Genomic DNA, 24,910 nt, shown 5'->3' with positions numbered 1-24,910 from the left:
TGGGAGTCGTGTCCAGGTGAGCTGGGTCTTTCTTCCATTCCCTGGGTTTTCCCACTCAAAGGCAAACAGTTTCCTACTTTCTTTGTCAAGGGGCATGCAGAAAAAGGCATCTTTTAAATCAATTACGGTAAACCATTTATATATCTCCTTTACAGATGTTAGCAATGTATAAGGATTTGTTACCACTGGATAAATGTCCTTTGTTATTTTATTTATTGCTCTCAAATCCTGCACTAATCTATATTTACCATTTGGCTTCTTTACTGGAAATATTGGTGTATTAAATTCTGATTCACATTCTTCTAAAATTCAGTATTTCAAGAATTTCTCAATAATCTTTACTATTCCTTGCTGTGCTTCTGGTTTTATGGGATATTGTTTGACTTGTACAGTCCTTTCCCCTTCTTTTAACTCTACATGCACAGGTTGTGCCAATTTAGATTTCCCTGGTATATCTGTCTCCCATATAGAGGGAATCACTGCATCTTCTACCTCCCTAGGGATAGAGGGAACAGGTTTTTCTTTGATCATTAATATCTGTCCCGTCTTTGATTCAGGTATTTTCTTTATAAGCTCTCCATTTTCAAAGGTTATTACCGCATCAAGTTTTGCTAGCAAATCTCTCCCTAAAAGCGGAATTGGACACTCAGGTACATATAAAAATTCGTGTGTTATAACCTTGTTTCCAAAACACAAATCTAGGGATTGCAGGAAAGGCCGTTTTTCCTCTTTGCCTGTAGCGCCGACTATTGTTGTTTCCTTGTCCCCAGTTTGTCCTTGCAGATCATTCAATACAGAAAAAGTAGCTCCCGTATCTATTAGAAATCTGACCTCTTTATGCCCTAACTGTATATTTACAACAGGTTCCTTAACTTGTTCTCCCAGTTCTACGTCTAGTCAACTGGTATACTCCCCCAGGACCATCTCCTTGGTAGCCTGCTGGAACTGATTGCCCTGGTCAAACTGGTTATTCAAACTTGGGCAATTTCACTTCCAATGTCCCACCCCCTTGCAATATGCACATTGATTCAGGCTTAACCCCTGGGTAACTGGTCTCCTTCCCCGACCATTTCTGTTATGCCCCCTGAAATTTGGGTTCCCTCTCCCCTGTATTACTGCCAAAAGATTCTGCTGCTGCCTTTTACCAGCTTCTTTTTCCTGATTGTTATATACCTTCCAAGAAACCTCGAATAACTTATCCAAATTCCTTAATTCTTCCCCTTCTAATTTTTGCAATTTTCTACGAATGTCATCCTGTGATTGACCCAAGAATATGAGAGCGAGCTGAACCTTTGCTTGCTCTGTATCCATTTGGAGGTCTGTATATTTCCTTGCTACCTCCTTAAGCCTCTCCAAAAATGCAGTGGGAGATTCCTTCTTTTCCTGTCGAACCTCATATAGTTTGGACCAATTTATAGTTTTGGGCACAGCATTCTGAACTCCTATTTGGATCCACTCTTGGTATTTCCGTAATCTCCTCATATCGCACAATAAATTAGGGTCCCAATTTGGATCCTCAATTGGGAAATTCACATCTAAATTCCCTGTTACCAGCCCATTTCTAATATCTTGTCTTGCCCTCTCTTTGGCTGCCTTAAGTACCATTTCTTTTTCAGTAGAATCCATCAGAGTATCCAATATTACTTGTATGTCATCCCAGTCAGGATTTTGAGTTTTTTCATAACCATTTTTACTACGCGTGCCACTTTATCAGGATTTTCTCTACAAGTTCCGGCTGACTGTTTCCAAATAACTAAGTCTGCCGGGGAAAAAGGCACTTTTACAAATACTGGCCCTTCCACTCCGACACCTTGTCACAAGGGGGCAATCACAGTCCATTTTTGTTTCCTTATGCCATCTCTGTGCACAACTGGAGCAAGCTTTGCCTGACCCTGGGTTCTATGGGCTATTGGGGTCACTGATTCATTACCATTGCTATCTTTTTCACTCGCATACCTCTTTCCCCTTTCTATCACAGTTAGGTTTTGCTCATCTTCCGAGGAAGAGGGATCGGGTGATGATGGGAGAGGGGGATAAAGAGGGAAAGGTGTACTAGACAAGACAGGTTCAGGACTAGGTGGGTGAGGAGCAGGTAGTGGGATAGGGACAGATTAAACAGGTGGGATAGGGTTAGGTTCTCTTGTTCCTATTGGAGCTACTTGTAAATCAATATCTGTATAATTTTCCCTACTCAAGCTTTCTCTTAACGCCAAGTGTTCTAAACAACGTTCCTCACAAACCCCACACTGTGCAGATGTTTTAACCATTAATAATCCACATTCATCCTGCCATTCTGGCTTTCCCCGTAAGTAAAAAAACAGATCAACATATGGGACTTCATCCCATTTTCCTTCTTGTTTACAAAACGACATTAACCACGAAATAGTGTTATATTGCAGAGTACCGTATTTTGGCCATTTTTCACCGTTCTCCAAGGCATATTCTGGCCACCATGAATTACAATAATCAATTAACTTAGTTTTATGTAATCCTTCCGCAAAGTTACCTTGTTTCCAATGTGCTAATAAGCACCCCAAAGGAGAATTTTGCGGGATAGGGGTGTTACTGCCCAAAATCCCTTTAAGTTTCTCCATTTCAAAATAACCACAAATGCCGAACCCGCAACACTTTTGCGATTGTCTTACAGAACGGCGCCTAGGCTTACACCAACAGGAATTCCTTTAGCCCAACCAAGCGCAGCTTTCGCTGCGTCTTATTGGCAGGCATCCAAACCAAAGTAAAAAGCACCTTACCTTTCTTCCAGGGATGTTTGTGAGCAGCCGAAGCAGTCGCGGCCAATGGGCTCCCCGAAAATCCCTCGGTGCCGGCTGGAGCGTGATCGAGTCACGAACTCGCTCAGCAGCACTCACAAGGGTCCCATCTTCGGGTCGCCAAAATGTTAGCGTTCAAAAACACATAATCACGGGGGATTATATGTGATGGTTTTTATTAAGAGCTCTGGGAATCGGGGTATATTCAACCCAAATCTGACTCCAGCCATACATCCCCGAAATGATCATGTTTTATACTCTATCGTTACATAACTTTCATGTTAATTATTAAACTTATATTGTTCTATTGTATACATAAATTTAGCCCCCCTCTGAATTTCCAACAGAGTTTCTCACTATTCTTCTTATGGTTATATAATATTACATTTAATTACTAAACAATCATCACATCTAACAATTATATAATTTATCATACTGCTTACGCAGATGCAGTTGATCTGGGAAAGCACAAAGCCTAACATTTTAGATTCTATCTTTAACTTTTTCCAGGGTTCCACTATCACCCATGCCATGACTAGGAAATGTGACGGAGAGAGCGCGGTCAGATGCACACCCTTCCTTAGGATTTTGTCATTTTTTGCACATCACAAAAGGCAAATCCAGAGGTGTCCAACTCAGCGCTTCCTCAGCTTTCTGGAGAACATCTTGCCTTCACCAGCCCAACATTTTGGAGAGGTTTTCCCACACATGTGGAGGCTTGCTGGCAGCACATTCCTTCAGCTGGGTGCCCATCACCTTGCAGAGGGCAGAGGCCAGCTTGGTGGCCACGGTGCGGACGTTGGCGCTCCTCACAGGCAGCGCCTTGTTCCCCAGGCAGGACCAGAGCACAGGCAGGGCATCGCGCTGGGCGACTTCAGGGCTCCTGGCATGAACCCCCTGCACAAGCACTGCCAGGACAGAGACACAGCTCCTTACCCACCAGCCTCACTGCAAACAAGGATCTACCTCTGCTTCTGCTTCTTGCCAGCCTCTCTGGCCAAGAGCAGCAAAATAGCACCCAGAGCCCCTTGGTCCAGAAACGGGCAAAGCAGCTGAGCATCCTGGAAACAGAACCACCAACCCCTCAGCACTAATTGCTCCAACCAGAGCCTTGTCCTTGTGGCAGACTTCCTACCTTTACTAAATTATTTCACAATCTCTTTCTGCATGAACAATGAATGAAATGTCCAATTGCCTTTGATTTCCATTAAGAAGTTGTCTAAACCCACACTGAAGACTTGGAAATGCACATAGAGAGAAAATGGAGAGATTTCTAATAAAAGAGATGATTCCATTTTTGTAACTTTGATGTCAAGTGCCAAATGTTTAATCTGGCTCTTCCCTTTGCTCAGTGGCACACAGCAAAGGGCAGGATTGGAACACACCTCAAAACTCCAGCCCACCAGAGATGGCTGCTGCCTGACAGCTGGATGAGAAACATCAGTGAACAGCTGGTGTCTTTGGCAGAATGCTTTTGGGGCTTCCAACAAAGAGCTGCTTCAAACCTCAGGGCGTCTTAGATAATTACCCAGACCCCATTGCCTTGGCATTTGGGCATCTCCACATTTCAATGCCACTTCGGCTCCGAATGGCAATGGCATTTTTTCTTATAATGTTCACTGAAATAGGGCATAGAGAAAGAAAAATGCTACACAGGGGATTGAAATGTAACCAAAATACGAGTGTTTTCTCACATTGTCCCTGAAATATCTCTGCCCGTTTTCTGAACTGAACTGTATCAAACACAGACAAATATTTACTACCAACAGGTTTCTTGCTCGGCAGATTTGGCTGAGAGAACAAAACCTGAAATGCTCTGGAGACCATTCTTATTTTCTGATCAGACAAAATGTTATCTAGTAGGCATTTAATATTCTGTGGTGGAAGAGACTTCATTTTCTCTATGCTGTTAATCCACCAGCAGTCATCAACATTGAAACATTGAAGGAGCTCCTGCAAGTAACCAAAACCAATTCTGCTAAGAGAGAAAGGGTTATGATACCCATTTTAAAATGGAAATTCATTTGAGTTTAAATGCAATTAAAGACATCGGTGACTACTGAACGTGAGGAACAGCTGTCTGTTCCTACTAAATCTCAGAGAGAACATCTGCTTTTTCTAAAGTAGTCCTAATTTATGGTTAATTCCTTTGTTTGAAAAAGAGATAAAAAGAACTGCTAAACTAAATTCCCTATTGCTGGAGATCTACTTTATTCAAATGCTCTTTAAGGGCCTTTGACATTCCCAATTGCTGAACATGCCCTTTTGAGATTCCTAATGAAGACACAAAGTGTATTAAACCTTGCATTCAAAGATGTTGGCATAATTAGCAGTGGATTTAGCCCCAGTTAAAGCAAGGCTATCAATCATGTTCTCTGCTATATATTGAGATTATCCTTTTTCCATTCCTTGGCTCTTGCTGGCATGGCAAGCTCCTCTGAGTAATCAATTATCAGCTGCATTTGTAGCATTTTGGACAGCGCTGACACAGGCAGACACTGTTTGCACACCCTGAAAGGCTCAGTCCAAGGCCACTCTGACAGCACAGGCAGGGAGCCTCAGCACTCTGCTTCTGTCCTGAGCCCCAGAGGCTGCCTTGCACTAAACCCGTGCCTCTGATACCTCTGTTGAGTTCTGATCTAAGCTGTGACCCCCAGGCTCTGCACAGTTCAGCCTCAAAACTTTCCAAGACAAAAACAAAAATTCTGTGAGGACAAAACAAACTGATGCCCTGAAACAGCATTTGCCACCATTTCCCCTCAAAGATCACGGATGTCCCTGAGCTTCCCAGAGAGGAGCCAGCTGGGGCATTTTTAGCCCTCCCTTTGCTGGAGGTGGTTCTGAGATGCCCCAGTGAGAGCTCAGCCCCAGGCCCAGCACTGCCCCCATCTCAGGTGCTGCCCAGCTCTGCAGCAGCCAGGGAAAACTTGCCAAACCCACCTGCCTTGGCCATGGGGCAGCAGGGACAAGCTCAGCACCTCCTGGTTTGGAGGAGCTGCTCTGCTGTCTGCTCACAGGCATTCCCTGTAAATGCTCCCTGGGAAGAGCTCTGGGCTCAGAAGGGGAGGCCATACCTGTGATACGCTCGGTGACATCCAGCAGGGCTTGGCCACTCAGGTGACTCCATTGGTAGCTGAACTCTTTCAGCAGTGACACTTTATCTACAAGGGAAACACATGTTTCTGCTCACTTTTCTCAGGTCATAGGAGAAAGGACAGTGGGGAGGGAAAGGGCAGGGCCAATCCCATTTTAAAAAATCAAGCACATTTCTGTGGATTTTTGAATCCTTTTCTTCTTTCCTTCTAGCCTGCTTGGTAGGGTTTTAAATTCAGAAAGAAAAGCTTTCCTCTCACAGTTGTAAATCGAAACTTTTCTGCTGTAGCAGGAGCTGTGTTAAAACATTTCACACCAGGGACCTCGAGAGTTCAGTCACATGGAAGCAGTGAAAAGGTTTTGCATCCCAGAGCACAAAGGAAGAGCCCCATACTTGGGTCACAGAAAGGCACTGAGTCAGGCAGTTCCTGAGTTCACAGAGCAGCTGGGGAGGAGAAAGTGGAAACTCCTCTTGAAGACCTGCCTCTTCAACACTCCTTTTTTCAGGCATATTTCCCCAGTACAGCATTCTCAGAGCTGACATAAATCTGTGTGGCAAAGGAATTTAGAGCATCCCTTGCCTATGTAGTTAATTGCTGTGGCCATCTTGGCCCATGCAAAACAACATGTGGAACAAGGCATCATTGGCAGCTGGGTTTATACCTGTTTGTTCTAAAGAAATGAACTTGGTGAATCATCAGTTCCCCTTTGAAAACAGAAGACGAAGAAGAAAAGTGGGAAATAGGCAGCTAATGCCTCTAATGTAGAGCCTTGCAGGTGGCTGCCCTGCAGAAGCTCTGATGGGTCAGTGTCCCTTCATTCCCACAGCAAAGCTGTTCATTTGGGAAGTCAGACGGGGCCCAAGCAAACTCCAAACCCTCTTTGCCTCTGAACTGTAGCAGAGCTGTAGCCCAGGACTTGCTCTTCAGACAAGCAGCACAGAGCCAAGGTCTCCTGAGACTGTTGGGAAATGCTGATCCCATTCCAGCCTGTTGGGGATGGTGCATAAGGACTGCACCTGCACAGCCTCTGGTGGGTGTCAGCTGCAGTGTTCCACAGACAAGAGCAGCTGTCAAGGCACTCAGCGCTCTCTTGTGCAGGAGAGACAGAGACGAAGCTGAGGAGAGTCCCTGCCAGGGCTCAGCCTTACCCAAATGAGCAATGGATTCTTCCAGTGCTTTCACAGCTGCCCCACGAACCCTGGGATCCTTTGAGTTCATGTTCTTTTTTATTCCTTCCACCAAACCAACAATCACCGGGTTAAAGGCATCTTTCAGGGCTCCTGTGATTTCAGCCAGCACGTCCAGTGCCCTCTGCTTCCCTTTCTTGTGGCTGTCAGATATTCTCAGGACAAAATAATCAAAAATCTGTGAAGAGAACAAGCAACGTGAAAGCTGGATTCAAATTTCCTTGTTTGAAGAGTGGCTGTAGCACTCAGCAATGCCAAAGATGAAAGTGATCCTTTCTGTCAGGTCAGCATTTGCTTGCACAATTTCACTGTTTTCCTGTGGGCCACTCACTGCAATGGTGGTGCAACCTCATGCTGGTTGAAAGATTTTCTTCTGTTTTTAAGAGGTTTGGCTGGGGACTGAATAGTTCCTATGGTATTTCTCTTCATCTATAAATCATTAAATTAATTCCATTTATTAATGGTAAAGAGTACCTTTGCTTTGAATGGAATCAGATGTTTACAATGCCCGGTTTTCTATACAGTTGCCTCAAGTACTGAGGGCAATTATGATTTTGCCAAAACTATGGCTGGAGGAGATCTAAGTTTTCTTTTGTTTGTCTCAGAGCCTGTGTCTGGAGAAGTGCAGGGCTCTGATCAACTCTTCCAGGATCCGGACCATTTCTCTAAGTAACAGGTGGACTTCTGAAATGTAACGTATTGTACAGCTCTCATTAGAGCAGGTTCAGTCCCTTGACGGCCACATTATCAGGCACCTTTCCCTGGAAAAAGGGAAAAAGCAGCTACTGGGAGGAGAAGGCAGAGATGGGTCCTTAGCTGTTTTCCTCCTTTTCCAAAGAGAAAAAAAGACCCCCAAGAAGGGAGAGCACTGTCTTTACCAAGAGGAATAGGAACAAGGATGGAAATGAGTAGCCAGAGCTGTGCCTGTGTAAGACAAGATGGAGTATATAGAAGTATTCTTTAAAAAAACAACTGGGTTTAAATCAACCCAGCCTGATACTTCTCTTCCCTATACAAACCCATTTTTGGTCTAGAGAACAATTGCCATGCTTTCAGAGGCTGGATTCCCTTCACTTCACCCAGCTGGGAGTAGGAGAGAGCAGCAGTTACACCAGCAGAAAATTCTGCCATCATCTGATGAACAGCAGCAATAGGCACCTGCCAGACAAATACAGCTGGACTGAAATAACTTGTCCTGAAGCCTGGACCTGAATTACATTTGTCCAGGTAAGAAGGACCAGCGTGTCCCAAACAGCCAGGACAGAGTGCCAAGACACACTGAATTAACTTTGCTGCTACAGGCTTAGGAAAGGAGCTAAAGGAAAGGAGCAGTGAAGATACCCTACATACTTGGACAATGTTAGTGGAGATGAGCTGGGGGCTGGTTTTGCACAGGTCTTGGAGGAGTTCCACTCCTTCCATCCTTGTCTGAAACCCCTTGGCTTCCAGGAGATGGTAAAGCTTCTGGAGCAGCTCCGTTTCTTCCACAGCTGGAGGTGACATGACCTGGGCTTTTGCATGGGGTAGGAGGTGTCCATCAGAGGGAGATTTCACCCTGGAAAATAAAACCAAATGAGGGCCTGGTGGTGTTAATTATTGTAGCATGGCATCCCGGTCGAGGATATAATTAGCCTTGACTCCATGATTTCAGAAGGCTGCTCAATCACTGTATTATACTATACTATATTATACTATACTATACTATACTATACTATACTATACTATACTATACTATACTATACAGAAACTCATTGCCCGTACAGACTGTCTGATACAGACAGACCAGATTGGTCAATTGAATCCAAAACACCATCACCAGAGGTCAATTAAGAAATCACCTTTTGGTAAAAAAATCTCCAGAACACATTCCACGTGTTCACAGCAACAGGTGCAGCAAGTGAAGATAAGAATTCTTTCTCACTCTTTTCTCTGATCTTCTCACAGCCTTCCCTAGGACAATGCCTGGGAAAGTTGTGCCTGCTGCTCTCTGTGGAGAGAGCTGCAACCACAGACAATACCTTCACTTAATTGTGAGCAAAACATCTTGAGCAGCTTTCCTAATCATGTGATTTCAAGCTGGAAAGTCATGAGGGTCTCTGAAGAACAACTTGGACCTCATGACAATCATTACAGGAGACAATCTGCAAGTGACATTGTCACCAGTGCTCACTCAGGAAAACCAAGGATGAGATGCATCTGATCTATCTTCAGCTGGCTGCCAGGGCACACAGGTCACATTGCTTTGTGGAGAAAGAGAGACACTACTGCCAAGTTTAAACGCCTCGCATAAGGGACGTGTGTGTCTTAGCATAAGGAAACTTATCACTCTGGAGAAGTGTCTGTAAAACCAGGCATGACAATCTGGAAAAGTAGCTCAGATGCATCTGAACAGATAAACAGGGCCGTATTTGAAAGATTCAGAAAATCAGTAACAGAGATAAAAACAGAAGCCACACATCCCAGAATTACACTCACATTTCATTTGCTTCCCTGGAGACCAGATGCACAGCTTAACAACCCCACTGGGAACAATTCTTCTGATTAACCTGTCTCTTCCATGTGCACAGGAAGATGCTAGCTGTGCTACTGAGGCATGTGGTCACTTTCCTGCCACTGCTGAGCAGGACAGAGCTAAATAAATCCCCTCTGCTATCAGAGGAGAACAGGTACAAGCAGCTCTGCAACTGCCATGAAGAGACAGCAAGGAGCAAATTCCTGTCTTTAATGCTGATTGCAGCACAGGGGGAAATAAACCAAACATGCTGTCCATCAAGCAAATTACATGAAGGACAGGAATATCAAGACAAAAAGTCCACATTCAGACACCTGTTGACTGAAGTTGTTCAGGACTTGCCTTGCTCCTTACTACTCAAACTTGATACTGTTTGAGGGCAAGAAAACCATGATTCAACCAGGCCAAAGCACATGGATGAGAACTGCATTTGTGGAATGGCATCTTGCTTCCAGACTGAGATTTCTCATCAAAAAACCAATCTGAAAATGACTCCACTCAGATGAAAGAAAAGCCGTGGTTGAATTTACTTGTCCCAAGTCAGGCAGCAGAAACTTGGCCCCCTCCCAACCTCCACAGCCCTGCCCTTGCCACTGCACTGGATAGTCTGAGCTGCAACCAATGGGTGTCTGTCTGTCTCTCCATTTTTGTGGAAATCCCTCCAGAGAAGTTGTGTTCAGCACAATGCACAAGTAGACATTTTTTACCCTAGAGCATTTGTAGGGAAAGAAAACAATCTGTGGCATTGGTCATCTGTGCCAGAAAGTTTTTCCTGAGGAAGAGGCATGTAAAGCTTGTTACGTGCTTTGTCACATCTGAGAAAAGTGCTCAGTGCCGTTTGCTGGCAGACAATGTGGCCTGGGGCTCCTTTGAGCCATCGTTCCTCTCCTTCACTGGCTCCTTGACAGATGGGCCTTCAGCCTTCTGGTTTTCCATCCCATATAACAACATAGAGAAACCCCATCAATCTTTAGAATATAAAACAGGAAATTCCCTGTTGAAAACACAAGTTAGAACCAGGATCACTGCTACCAAGGCTTAGGGAAACATTTCCTAACTTACAGATGGAAACAGACCAGAGATTCAGTAATGCCAACTCATTGTTTTCAATAGCCCAAGGGAGGTTATGGGTGCTACCAGACTGAGCAGCAGTCTAAAATCCCAAATTTCTTAGTCATGAGCAGAAATGGGAATAATGCAAACTGGCAGGCAACGAGAGTTTGTGGAGGAAGCAGCAGAACAAACTGGACTCTTTGGGGGTTGGCCCATTGTGTTGGAAGTTGATTTGGTTCAACACTCACTCTCCCTGTGCTTGCACAAAGGCAGGCTCCCTTCTATAATGTCGATTAAAAATATAAAGTCCTCCCCCTCCCAAACAAACAAAGGATTTTCCACTGGATGCTGCTGAATTCACCAAGCTTCTTCCAGCTCCACAGGGCTGGACAGCAGGGCAGTATTCCCAAAAGACAGACAGTCATTGTAGTAACTAGGATTGGCCTGGACATCTTTTGTAAATTTGGGAATTTTCTTGGCACTACTACTTCCAGTGTCCTTTGCAAAGACTCTGCTATCTTCAGACTCAAAATTCTCACTTAATTGCTTTACAGGGGCAGAGTAGGGAGAGCATGGTGGGGGCTTACACTTAAATGTAAACCCATTTTCTCCTCTTTCCCTTACCTCTTTGTGACCGATATTGAAAATATTCAAAACTCCACTTTTCCCCTAATAATATCAGTTCCTTTGTGGTCTGCAGATGAACAGGCTGAGGATTAACAGCTGATTCCCAGGAGCAAAATGATTCAGCAGAAGAGGAATGAGCTAAAGACAGATTGGGTATGTTTGATTTCATATTAGCAGTGGCAATACTTGCACAAAGGAGACATTTCTCCTGCCAAGCACTTACTTTCTTCTTAATTGTCAGAATATCTTCCAGGTTACGGGGGAAAGAGATTGTTCCAGAAGAATTTTAAATTGTTGAAGATTGAGCAACATCTTCACCATCTCCTGTCCATATGGCAGAAGGAAGGAAGGAAGGAAGGAAGGAAGGAAGGAAGGAAGGAAGGAAGGAAGGAAGGAAGGAAGGAAGGAAGGAAGGAAGGAAGGAAGGAAGGAAGGAAGGAAGGAAGGAAGGAAGGAAGGAAGGAAGGAAGGGAGGGAAATAAAAGTGAACAAACATAGGAAGAGTGTTAACAGAAGAGGCTGATACCTTAAACTCATCAGGGGCAATCCCTGCATGAGAAGGCATTACCTACTCAGCAAAGAGGGAGATTTACCTCACTTGACCCTGCACAGTGCTGTCAGCTGAACACAAGAGGCAAGAGGAGAATGTGGGGCAACAGAAAAATACCATTTCACTCTGAAACTGGTGCTGTGCTTCTGTGGCATCAAAGGATCCCAGGGAACAAGCAAAACACATCTGCTTTGTTGTCAGAGCCTATTACATGTCTTGCTGCCATTGCACAGTAATTTGCCTTTCTTTAACTGGCAGGGAAACCAGGACAAAACACCTCATGCATCCTCTTGATTATTCTATACTATGTGTATGCACAGGGGCAGCTAGTTGCTCTGGTGTTCTTGGCAGCTATTCATGGGAATTTCATCATCAAAGGAAAAGGGATTTTGGTGGTTTGGGTTGATTTTGCCACTAGGAAACCACAGGTTTTCTTCAAGAAGAAATGTGGAGTTCACTGAGCCACAGATAACAGTATACTAGAAATCTGCAGAATGGGTTTAGAAAGACTGAATATCTTGGCTAAAGACCCCTGAAATATTTCTAGAAAAGTCTGAAGTTAATGAGAAATGGATGTTTGGGATCCTTCAGTGATGAACATTAGCCAACACATTGGCTTTGTGTTGGGCGCCTAAGGCCAATGAAAACTGTTGGACTGGCTGATCTGAGATCTTTTGATCTCCGTAAAGAATCCTCCAAGCCACAGGAAAAAGTTGGCAATGTTCCTTTTTGCTGGCCAACCTCAGGTTTCCCAGTACAGCCATTTGCCCAGGCAGCCCAGAGCAGTGGTCACAGTGCCAAGGCTGACAGAGCTCAAGAAGAGTTTGGACAATGCTCTCAAGCACATGGAGTGACTCTTGGGGTCACTGCACATGGCCAGGGGATGGACTCGATGACCCTGATGCGCCCTTCCAACTCAGTATATTCCATGTTTCTATGACCCTTATTCACACCATGAGGTAACTTCATATTCCCATTGGTTTCCACTCTTGTGTGGTTTTACCTTTATAGCCAGACACAAAATGGTTTTCCTGTTTTGGGAGGTGAAATGAGGATCATTACCTTGTGTCCTTGTGGCAGTCCTGAGCAAGCTTCCCTGCCACGTGTGGCAGCCTCTCAGCCCTGGGGGTGCCTGCGAGCTGGGTGACTCCAATTCTCTCCATCAGGGACAGGAGCAGTTGGGCCGCACACTCGTGCACCGGGGCGGGGCGGCTGCTGGGGAGGAGAGAGCAAACCCTGGGCACAGGGACAAGGAGCAGCAGCAGCGCCGGCCTTGGCCAGAGCTGCTCCCTGCCCTTGCTGGGGGAAGGAGCCTGGGCTCTCCCTGCGCCTTCAGACACCTGCAGAAGGCTCTGGCCTCAGCTAAACACAAAGTTAGCATTGCACACAAGGCCTGCCTGGACGAAGGAGGGAGGAATTCAGTCTCCCTGCACTGTCTGATACTCAGTTTCTTTCACAGTATTTACTCTGAGAAAGATTAAAGAAATAGATGACATATGAATAATTTAGAAATTAAGGACAATTCATGTTGACCCATCAGAGGGCACCCAGTACACAGAACTGCAGCAGGATGAGGCTCTTTCCACCCATTTATCCCCAAATCTGCAGAACTTTGGATGAACAACAAATGCAGGGAAAACACGTTGTGGGCCATGAAGTTGCAGAATATCCAGCAATGCAGCCTGTTTCTTATGTGGGCCTTGGCAAGAGAGACATCTGAATGTTTTACCCTATTGCAAAGCTGAGGAAAGGGTGGCAGGCAGTTTAGCCGGGCTGTCCTGTTCTACAGAGTCTCTTGGGAACTATCAGGCCCAGCACCAACATTTAAGGCAGCATTTGCTTCAACTGTCCCATGGCAGTCAGCCTGTGAAGGTGCCTGTAAAGTGATTCACCATCTCAAGGCTAACATGAAACATCAGTTTGAATAGAAAGTAGAGCTCCAAGGCCAGGACAGACATACAAGGCTCCTTTGGCAGGAGCTGTGTTGGACTCCATGAAGTCAGAGGGTTTTTAGGAAATGGTTAAAAAAGAGTATTTAGGCCTCAGGATGTGGCCCGAAGTTCTGTTACAGCAGGAAAGTTTCCCAAGCAAGCAGTAGACGTGACAAATAAAAATTCGACTTTATAGATTTGGCTTTAGAATGGCAACAAGTTTATTTAATGTATATCTTTGGAAGGTTACTGTGAATAGAGCTCTGTTCTTTGTTTCTTATGAAATAGTCTTTGTTTTAACTACCATTATGTATGATTTATAAGGTTGGATGGAAAGCTTGTCAATATGTCTTGTTTTGGTGTGATTGGCTGAAATCTAAACTGAGATGATTTTATGTCATTCCGTTCTACCCCACCTTCTGGGGCATTTCCCATTAGGCCAGTGAGCTGTTAACATCTAACAATGTTCTGAGGCTGATGTGCTAATAATAATAAAAATAAGCTGGTCTGGATTTGTCCAGTGTGGTCCATATTTGGACTTTTTGCTGAGGCAAGTGGGTTCCTCTCTTAAGACGTGGGTTCCTGACACCATTGGATCTATATCTACCCTGGTGCCCTGACAACTGGTGCCCCATGTGAGGAAGCCCCATTCAAGGACGTAGATTAGAAGAAAAAAGATAAATCGTGGATTTCCCGGCCGCTGGAGATTCAAGTGTTAATCAAGAGGATGCTGTATCATCTCTCCCGCCCAAGCCAAGGAATTTGTAAGTAACTTTTCTCGGGAGAGGCTTGGGTAACGAGAAAATGAAAATGGGAACAAAGTTATCAAAAGTTGGATGCTACAAGAGACTGTATCAAAAGACAATGTTACAAGAAAAAGGTCTTTCTGAAGTCTCAAAAACTGAACTTAAAAACTTACTTATATGGGTTAAAACAAATACGCAAGATTTAAATTTATAGTCTGCCTTTCCTTTTCATTTTTGGGATCAGATAAACTGGAGAATATATAATTTAGTCTCTCTTAAAAAAGATGAAAGCTTAAAAGCAATTATGCCGACTTCTAAGGTGAACTCAGGCTCCAGAAAACAAAGCTTCTGGCTCTGTCTCTTTAAATTCCAGTAAACCTGAGACTGTATGTGTTTCAGAGAACGTAACAAATGTTGTTTCAAATACTGATTTGAACTCCACTGAGAAAAATCTTCCTTCTCTCTCTCTGGGAAAAAATGAGACTTTTTCGGACTCTTCTTCACGTTGTTCTGTTAATGTAAAAATATGTGACTCTTGTAAGGGGGAAGGGACAAAATGTATAGAAAATGTTAATGAGAAAGTGAAGGTATTTCCTAAAATTGTTTGTGCAGGGACACTGAAAACTGAATTAGGTTCTAATAGGCCTGAGGTGGAAGCTGAGGGTGTCACTTCCACTTGGGAAATTTTGGTTCCTGGGGGTTCTGGGAATTCTTTTTCAGTTAAGCAAAAACCTGGTTTTTATGGTATTTGTCAATCCACAGGTACAGAAAAAAGAAAAATTGGCTTTAATTCAAAGGGTGGAGTCCTTTGAAAGGATGGATAACTCTCAAAAACCTGAAAAAACACGGGTTGAATTTTTCCCTCATTCTTGTGATCCTAATTCTTGTATTTTAAAACAAAACCATGTAAGTTTAAAACCTGGATTTGTGGATTCTTCAGCTGAGTTTATCTTGGCAGGGAGACAATGTGAAACTTGTGGTAAAGTAGCAAATTCAAGGTTAAAATGTGGCAATGTTCCCAGAACAGGGGAACACGCCTCTGTCTCGGCCCCTTTGTTGTTTGTTGGAGTCCACCCCTGCCTTTCATGGCAGGGTCCCAAGGAGGGCGTGTTGCTTGGAGGTTTCTGAAAAAAATTTAGAGGTGTGTTCTCATGATCAGGTTGGCCGGCCTCCCAGAGCTGGCCGAGCTCCTGGAATTGGCAGAATTCCCGGACAAGAGCACAGTGTTCCTGTCAGGGGCAGAGTGACTGGAAGGTTTGGATTTAATGATTTTTCAGGATCGGAGAATATATTGATTAGAAGCAAAGGGAATGTTCATACTGATCAATCACTTTGTCATTGATCAAAGTGACAATTTTGATTCTCCATTAAAATTACCAGATTGGTCATACATTAATCAGAAATTAGAAAAAGATTCGGATTTAAAGAAACAATATCTTGCCTTACCTGTAAAATATGGAAGAAATGATAGAAATCCAAAATATTAAAGACTCAATCACCATGATATAAAGGAATTACGACAGGCTTTGAAAGAAAGTGGATTTTCTTCTCCCTATTTTAATAGTGTGTTGAAAAATATTTTTAACTCTTATGATTTAGTTCCTGCTGATTGCAGGAATGTGGCATCTTTGATCTTAACCAATTCACAGTACCTACTATGGGAATTACAATGGAAAAAATTACTTAACAAGTTGGTTGAAGGATATGCAGATACTGATCATGCTGATCTAGATGTTGCTCAATTAGCTGGTGATTCACCTTATAATAGGCCTGAAAATCAAGCAGCTGAACTGCCTCGGCCTGTTTTAGCAGACATAAAAGATGCTGCTAGAAAGGCCTTGCTTTCACTTGAGCCTGCTGGTTCACATTTGAGTTCTTATCCACTGATTAAACAAGGTGAAACTGAATCTTATGGTTCTTTTTTGGATAGATTAACTCAAGTTGTTGAAAGGCAATGTCCAGATGAACAAGCCCTCTCTTATATCATTCAAAATCTGGCTTATGTAAATGCTAATGATGAATGTAGAAAAATTATTTTAGCTTTGCCTGATCAGCCTCCAACAGTTACACAGATGCTAACAGCTTGCAGTAGACTTATGGGTTCACAAAATGCTGCAAATTCACAGGTCAATGCTTTGGAAAAAACACTGGAACACAATTAGGATTCCACATTCATAATTTCAAATATCCAAGGGTTGGTCCAAGCAAACTCGCCAGGACAGACAGGTCAGGCTTGCCTTGGCCTCTGGTGGTTGCTGTTCATCAGCTTCTGAAACATGGGGCTCCATGGTCTCATTCCTATGGAGAGCAATGTGACATTTGGGAGCCTTGGGAAATGAAGGTGCCATTGTGACACTGCAGAGCACCATGGATCCAAGGGACCATTGTGACACTGTAGAGCTTCGTGGAACCAAGGACATCATTGTGGCTCTGTTGGGCCACATGGTCCCAAGGGGCCAGTACAAAGGCGGTGGTGCGGTATTTAGTCCAGGTGAAACTCAGTCAGTCAGATTTTATCCCAAAAGAACTGAGCGTGAATTTCAAGTCCTAGGAATCATTCGTTTAACATAGGGTGAGCTTGAGAGTTCCTCCATAAACCTTTAGTGTTGCCATAATAACTTGTCCAAGTTCAAGTCCTAGGAATCATTCGTTTAACATAGGGTGAGCTTGAGAGTTCCTCCATAAACCTTTAGTGTTGCCATAATAACTTGTCCAAGTTCTACTCCCCTATTGGTTACTTGTTTACCCTATATGGTTATTGTTCTAGAGTGTTCTACCCCCAAGTGTACATGTTGTTTCTTCCCCTTTGTCATGGGTATTTGGATCCTGCCCCTCATACTGTGCTCAACTTCTCCATGTTTATTGTTTCTCACCCTGTTATTAAAGTTCCTTTTAAGCAACTCCATTGATCGTGCTCCTTTTCACTTTCGCCACCCTCGACCTGAAGTCAGAGAACCAGAGAGGTTTGTCACAGCCACCTTCATTGTGACTTTGGCACCCAAACAGGGACCATGACATTCACGGCTGCCTGTGTCAGTCACATCAGCTGGGGTTAGCTGTTGGTTAGGTCAGTGCTCCCCGGGATTTTGGATTGGTCCGGGCCCGGCAGATTCATTGTTGCTTCAAGACCTCTTTCCCAGGATCGACAGGGATGACAACGGTTTCAACTGCACAGGATTGCAGGTGGGTTTGGGGAAATGCAAGACATTTATTGCCCATTTTGCCACTGTGTTTTTACAATATGCATGCACATCCCATAATTGATTTGGGGTGTTCCAGTGGCTCTTCCCTGTAAGGAAGAGAAAGAGAAAAATGGGCAGCCAGATGTCCAAAGTAGAAAGGAACATATATGGATGCTTTAATTCTCACTGACCATGACATAATATTTTCAAAGAATGAATTAAAATCAATCATGAAGTGGATCATTACAAGCTTTCCAGAGGCCTTTGCTGATTAAATCCATACCACTTAATTTTAGGACTCAGTGACTTTTAAACTGTACAACTTTTGATCAAAAGGGACCCCACTGCACCCCACATGCTCCCCATCTTCCACATGACCTTTGACCAGCAAGCAGTGTGTTGAAACTCAATCCACTGGTGACTCTTAGCTTGGGACCTCCCCCCAAACCTACCTTTCTCAGACCTTCCATGATGGTCCAAGATGGCAATAGCCACATGGTCTTGGAGCATCATGCTCTGGAGACTCAAGACAGAAGGAGTCCGAATGTGGCTCGGGAGCCCAAACACCCTCCCTCTATCTTGGGTCCTCTACTTCCTGCTACCACAACCTTCTCTTCTGCCCTGAATGAACCTTCAGACTCCACGCCCACGACTGGGACATGCCCCACTGTCAATCATCCTCTCCACCCTGGACCATGCCTACAGTTAAGGAAGGAGAAAACAAATAGCCTTGAAACTCCTCATGGCCCTGGTATGTTATGAAAGAAGAGGGCAGAATCCCAGGTATCAGCCATTGGTTTACGAGGAAATCAAGGAGCTCTGTAGGGCAGCTAAACACCATAGGAAACACTTACCTATATGGCCTAATGAGGCTCATGTTTACAGCATATGTCCTAACCTGCTAGGATTTTAAATATATTATGACCATGTTGTTGTCACCTACAGAATACACCCTGTGGGAAGGGGGATGGAAGCATTTACTAAATCAATTAATAGCAGACTATGCTACTAATGAGGCAAGGGCGGAATTGACAATCAACCATCTAGCTGGAGAAGGACAACACAGCCTACGAGATGATCAAGCAGCAGGTATCCCCAGAGAAGAATTGAATGATATCAAAGAGATGGCTTTGAAAACTTTAATCCAGGTATCAGATGGTAGCACCCCCAATTTGGACAACCTTGGGTGGGTGCAGCTAAAGCTTTAGGACAGTAACACCATCTTGGGTGCCTGTTAAGTAAGCAAACCAATGTTACCTCCCTCACATTGAGTGGCCTGCTCTCAGACATAGAGACATCAGACATGCCACCTTGCAGAACAGCGATAGAGTTTTTACTCTGGGCACATGGGCATGGCTGTGCAAACTCTGAGGGCAAGTGTTGCATGAACCTTTCCAGCCACAGTGAGTCAATCCACAAGAGCATTCAGGTACTGAAGGAAGGGTTCAAGAAGCTTCAAATGGAAAACAAAGACTGGGTCAAAAACTCTTCCAATCCTGAGGACTAAAGGGTTGGATGATGTCTAGCTAAAACAGGACTATTATTTCTCTTAGTGGTTGTTTTTGTTCAATTGTTAATTGTTCCATGTTTGTTTGGATGCTTTTAGAAAGTCTTACAAAATTCTTTCAGTTCCATCTTTGTTGTAAAACAGAAAGGTGGAAGATACCCAACACAGACTCCTCATGGACTCCTTGGACAAGACAACTAGAGGCCAGAATGGCATGAAAACCTCTCAGAGACTCAGTGTGGGAAGGAAAAACCTTAAAAGTACCTAAAAGTATTCTGAAATCCATAAAGTACCTTAAAATCCTTGAGTCTCTCAAGGCATTAATGAGCCCTAACGAGTGTCAGTGCAAAGCTCTCAGGGGATTAATTAAAGCAGGTAACTGGGGCCATGACTGCACAAACTTCTCACAGAATCTGTATCAAAAGGGAAACATCAAGTACCCTAAAATAACTGAAGTACCTTGAAGTATTAATGAGCCCCACTGAGTGTTGTTACTGACAAAGCCTCTTCAGGGACTAATTACAGCAGATAATTGGAGGCTGTGATTGCACAAACCTCTCAGAGACTCCAAGGCAAAAGCCAAACCCAAGGTCCTTTGAAACACCTGCAGTTCCTGCAGGGAGCATGAAGGAGCCCCCAGGGCCATTCCTGAGCAAGGCTCCCCAGGGACTCCTTCCAGCAGATCCTTGAGGCCACTGGGATGTGGGCTAGGGGGGGTTGCTGAGGGCAGGACGAGGGGCTGACAGTGCCCAGCCTGGCTGGGGCTGTGCCAGGAGACCCCAGGGCCTCAGGACAAGGTGTCTCCTCACAGCCCTTGGTGGCACAGACCGTGCTGTGCCCCAGGGCACCAAGACTTGCCTTCCCTTTGTCCCTACCTGTCATCACTGCCTCCAGTTCTTTGCTCTGCCGGGGGCCTGGGGACACTTTGTCAGTCACGTCTCTCAGTGGGACCCATTAAAAGTCCAAGAAACTTTGGAGTTGGATTCTGACTTGGAGTTCTGGAGAGGTTTCTTCAGCTCCCTCTCAGGGAGTGATGCTCAGGGCTTGAGCACAAAGCCCCAGAGGCTCATTAAAGTCCTTTTGCTGTGTCTGTGCTGCTGAGCTGGGCTGGGCTCCTGGCACAGAGGCAGCTCCTGGTAACCAAGCAAAGCTTCAAAAGCACATTTCTCTTGATGAGCAGCTCTTCTGCCATCCCAGCAGGGCTGGGGCACTGTCTGCAGCCACCCTGGGCACAGCACAGGGACACAGAGAGCTTCAATCAGTCAGGGCTGGGAAGGTGCTGAGAAGTGCCTGGTGCAGAATCACTGCCAGCCCTTGGCACAGGAACCTCTGGCTGCAGGACAATGTAGCTATAGCTCCTGGAGCCATCTCCTCAAGCTGGAACATCCCAATGCCTACAGACCCTGTGAGTACATTCTCTGATTGTCTCTTGTGCAGAGCAGCCAGGGGTGCCCAGGGCTGCCCTGCAGAGCAGGGTTCTGCAGCCCAGGGCGCTGTGCTGGGGCAGGGACTCTGCTGCCTGCCAGGGACAGCTCTCAGCCAGCCCTGGCAGCTGCTCCCAGCACTGGGGAGAAGCTCTGGGGGGAAGGAGCCACCCTGAGCAGGGCAGGGGATGCTGCTGAGGGGGGCTGGTGGGGCAGGGCTACTCCCAGCTCCAGACCAGCCTGGGTACATCCCCAGAGGGCACTTCCCAAAGAAGGTAAGCCTGGGATTGATGTAAAGATCAGGAGCTTTTCTGAGAATGTTTTCAATTTCCTGCTTGGAGAAGGATGGGAACGTTGGGGTGATGACAAAAAGATTTTTTCATTTTATACATTTTTCATATATTTGTTGCTCTATAAATTACTATTACATAGTTATAAATCCATAATCCTTATTTAAGTCTATTAAACTCTTAATGAACTCTATTACTATTATATACTTCTATAACTATAATCCTCTATTAACTCTATTATTTTCCCTAAGTTTTTTCTTTGATTTTAGAAAAATAAGCTGATTGTCTAAATGCATTCCTGAAATACATATAGTATGCAATACATATAGTATCCTGTAAAGTCTTACTATCAGGAACAGGACCAACAAGAACATTATGTTTTTTGACCAGAATGTGAGCAGTCATAACAAAAATTGAAGGCAAAGAAGCCTTGGACTTACTCCAATGGATTGAGCCAGGGGTATGTAACTGGGGTAAGTGAATCTCCTATTGGATGTTCCTGTTACATTTTCTTTATTAATCAACATTAATAATTGTGTAAATAAGGGCCCGGGTGTGCCCCATCCCCAGTGGGACACCTGGAAGCATCCAATAAATGTCTGGTTTTTACTTTACTCTTCTAACACTGTTGCAAGGGTTTTTTTTTTTTTTTTTTTTTCTCTTTTGATTATAAAAAACAAGGGGATAAGAGAAGAAGAACAGGAATTGTAATCCCAGAATCCCAGGACATTCTGAGTTGAAAGGGACACACAGGATCATCAAAGGAATGTTTGAACATTTACAGAGACTCCAGAACTGTAATTTTGGGTGGTCAGTCTCTCTGCTGGGAGCCTCCCAAAGGCCCTCAGCCACTCCTCAGCCCTGGGCAGCAGCAGCATCACCTTTGCAGGGCCCAGCAGGGCTCTCCTGAGCTGCCCCTGCCCAGCTGCACACAGAGCCTGCCCCAGCCAGGGCCCTGCACACAGGCAGGTTTCTGTAGGGCCCCGGCCAGGGCACACAGGCTGGGATGGGCTCTGTGAGCACAGGCAGGGACAAGGCTCCTCTCAGGAGGGAATGTCCAGGCCCAGGGAGATGCTCAGGGAAGGAGAGGGGGCTGAAGGGAGCAGTGCTGGGGGCAGGATGAGGGCACTGTTGGTGTGTGGGAGGTGCCAGGCACAGCTGGGCACGGGAACACTGTCCTGAGTGCCCGGCTGTCTCTGCCCTGCCCTCTCAGACACAGCACCACAACATCTTCTCTTGTTTCTGCACTGCCCTGATATTGTCACTGTTATCTGCTGCTCTCAGGGAGGCTCTGGCATCTGCAGCAGCTGAGTCAGGCACTGCCCTTGGCATTCCTGCCAGGAAGAGCTGTCCATGGGAATGCGGTGTCCAAGCTTCCCTGGAACCTGTGGGGCTGTGGACAAAGCAGTCCATGGGAAAGGGGAATGAGCTGAGCCCCCTCCCTGAGATCCCATCATGGGCACAGCCAGGGATCTCCTTGCTGTCCCTTCCCAGCTCTGAGCTGCCCTCCTGAGTGCAAATCTGTGCCAGAGCCTCTGGGAGTTCCCAGAATGTCCCACGGGGAAGGGCAGAGCTGCCACAGCTGAGGAAATGCTGCTGGGTTTGCCAAAGGAGCCGTGAGTGTCCTTGGCACAAGGGGGTGCTGAGACCTTGCCCAGAGACCTTTAGAGAGGATGAGACATGCAGGGATTCCTCTGCTCTGGACAGGGTCTGGTTTATCCCAGGGTGACCCAGGAGTGTGATTGTGCTCTCATTGCAGCCAAAGGTGCAACACCAGGGCAGCTGGGAACAAGCCCATGGAACCCCTCAACTTCCCTGAGCCACAGGTAATCCTTTGGCTCTCCCATCTCTCAGTGGCAAACTCTGAGTGCAGCAAGAATGCTGGGGTTTTCTGTCCTCAGAGAGCCAGGAATGATGTGTGGGTAGGAAAACAATTCCTAAAACCAACTCCTGCCATCTATTTCCTTTAGAAATGGGAGTGCAGACTCTACCAAGCCTGTCCGCATAGGAGTGATTCCCCTGAAAAATCCTGAATATCCATCCTCATCCCTCTGCCCCATGGCCACAAGCCCAGGGCAATGGGGCAGAGATGGCTCCTCGGGAGCCTCCAGGCACAGGCCTGGCTGCTCCTGCACACTCAGCCCGGACAACTGGAGCTCAGGTAGGGACCTGGGTGAAGGTTGTACCAGAGCAAGAACAAGGCTAGGTGTGTCCAAGTGCGACAGTCTGCAAGTAATGGCTCAGGTTTGGCTCAAAGCAGTGTCTGCTGACTTGTCCCTGTCCTTTCTCCATGAACAGGTCCCCATGGCAAGGCACAGCAAATGTCCAACAGCAGCTCCATCACGCACTTCCTCCTGCTGGCATTGGCAGACACGCGGCAGCTGCAGCTCCTGCACTTCTGCCTCTTGCTGGGCATCTCCCTGGCTGCCCTCCTGGGCAACGGCCTCATCATCAGTGCCGTAGCCTGCGGCCACCACCTGCACACGCCCATGTTCTTCTTCCTGCTCAACCTGGCCCTCAGCGACCTGGGCTCCATCTGCACCACTGTCCCCAAAGCCATGCACAATTCCCTCTGGGACACCAGGGACATCTCCTACTCAGGATGTGCTGCACAGCTGTTTTTCTTTCTGTTCTTCATCTCAGCAGAGCTTTCCCTCCTTACTATCATGTGCTATGACCGCTATGTGTCCATCTGCAAACCCCTGCACTACGGGACCCTCCTGGGCAGCAGAGTTTGTGCCCACATGGCAGCAGCTGCCTGGGCCAGTGGCTTTCTCAATGCTCTGCTGCACACAGCCAATACATTTTCCCTGCCCCTGTGCCATGGCAATGCCCTGGGCCAGTTCTTCTGTGAAATCCCCCAGATCATCAAGCTCTCCTGCTCCCACTCAAACATCAGGAAACTTGGGCTCATTGTAGTTAGCCTTTGTTTATCATTTGGCTGTTTTGTGTTCATTGTTTTCTCCTATGTACAGATCTTCAGGGCTGTGCTGAGGATCCCCTCTGAGCAGGGACGGCACAAAGCCTTTTCCACCTGCCTCCCTCACCTGGTCGTGGTCTCCCTGTTCCTCAGCACTGGAACATTTGCTCACCTGAAGCCCCCCTCCATCTCCTCCCCATCACTTAATATGTCAGTGTCAGTTCTGTACTCGGTGGTGCCTCCAGCCCTGAACCCCCTCATCTACAGCCTGAGGAACCAGGAGCTCAAGGCTGCAGTGAAGAGACTGATGACTGGATGCTTTCAGAAACAATAAACTGATGGCAAATTTCTGCAAATTACATGTAATAAAATTCATCTTGGATACTTCTTGTTGGTTTCATTTTGGAAGTTCTTTTTCTTTGTTTTAGTTTTTTCATCTACAAATAAATGTCATTGTTTGTGGCATTTCTCATTGTGTTTCTCTCCACCTTCCCTGTGCCCACAGCCTGTTTCAATGGGGAGCAGTGCTCTTGGTGGCTTTAAAGGAACTAAAGGATCTCCCAGCAGAGTTTTCTGCAGAGATGCCCTTTGGTTGCCTTCTCTGGAGCTGCAGCAGCAATGTCTGTGTGCAGAGCTGGGGGCAGATCAGTGCTGGCCCAGCAGCTGTGCCCAGCAGCAGCAGCACTTGGTGTTGCCAGTGCTGCTGCCGTGGCCCTGCCCCGCTGCCCTGGTGGCCCTGATGTTGCTGCAGGGCCTGAGTGCTCTCGGGGCTGGGCACAGTCCATGGGGTGGCAGCGCCGGGGCTGCAGCAGGGACAGGCCATGGGCACTGCTGGGGCAGCGCTGACACCTCAGGCCAGGCCCTGGGGGCTCCAGGCTCCTTGCCCAGGCTCTCTCAAGAACACGCCCAGGCCAATGCTCAGCACAGAAAACCCCCGTAAACAGCCAAAAGTTGTCCATGTGACTGTCCAGCCACCCTGTCCCCAGCCTGTAGTGCTGCAGGGGTTGTTTGGCCCAGCAAGGGGCTGCCCAAAGTGAGGGACCCGGCACTTGGACTTGTTAAACATCACTTTTTGGATTTGGCTTCTGGATCCAGCCTGTCCAGGTCCCTGTGCA

General features: G+C 46.0%; 1 protein-coding gene across 1 annotated transcript; it reads left to right on the top strand.

The window, feature by feature from the left end:
* The first annotated feature begins 23,196 nt into the window (after window positions 1-23,196).
* LOC141729766 (olfactory receptor 14A16-like) lies at window positions 23,197-24,129 on the top strand. The gene has a single exon (XM_074545500.1). The coding sequence runs from the start codon at window positions 23,197-23,199 to the stop codon at window positions 24,127-24,129; it is 933 nt and encodes a 310-aa protein (XP_074401601.1).
* Window positions 24,130-24,910: the final 781 nt, after the last annotated feature.

This window comes from Zonotrichia albicollis, chromosome 8, assembly GCF_047830755.1.
Source record: "Zonotrichia albicollis isolate bZonAlb1 chromosome 8, bZonAlb1.hap1, whole genome shotgun sequence".
Lineage (NCBI taxonomy): Eukaryota > Metazoa > Chordata > Aves > Passeriformes > Passerellidae > Zonotrichia > Zonotrichia albicollis.
Note: the sequence above shows the minus strand (reverse complement) of the source record. Positions and strands in the feature narration are given on the sequence as shown.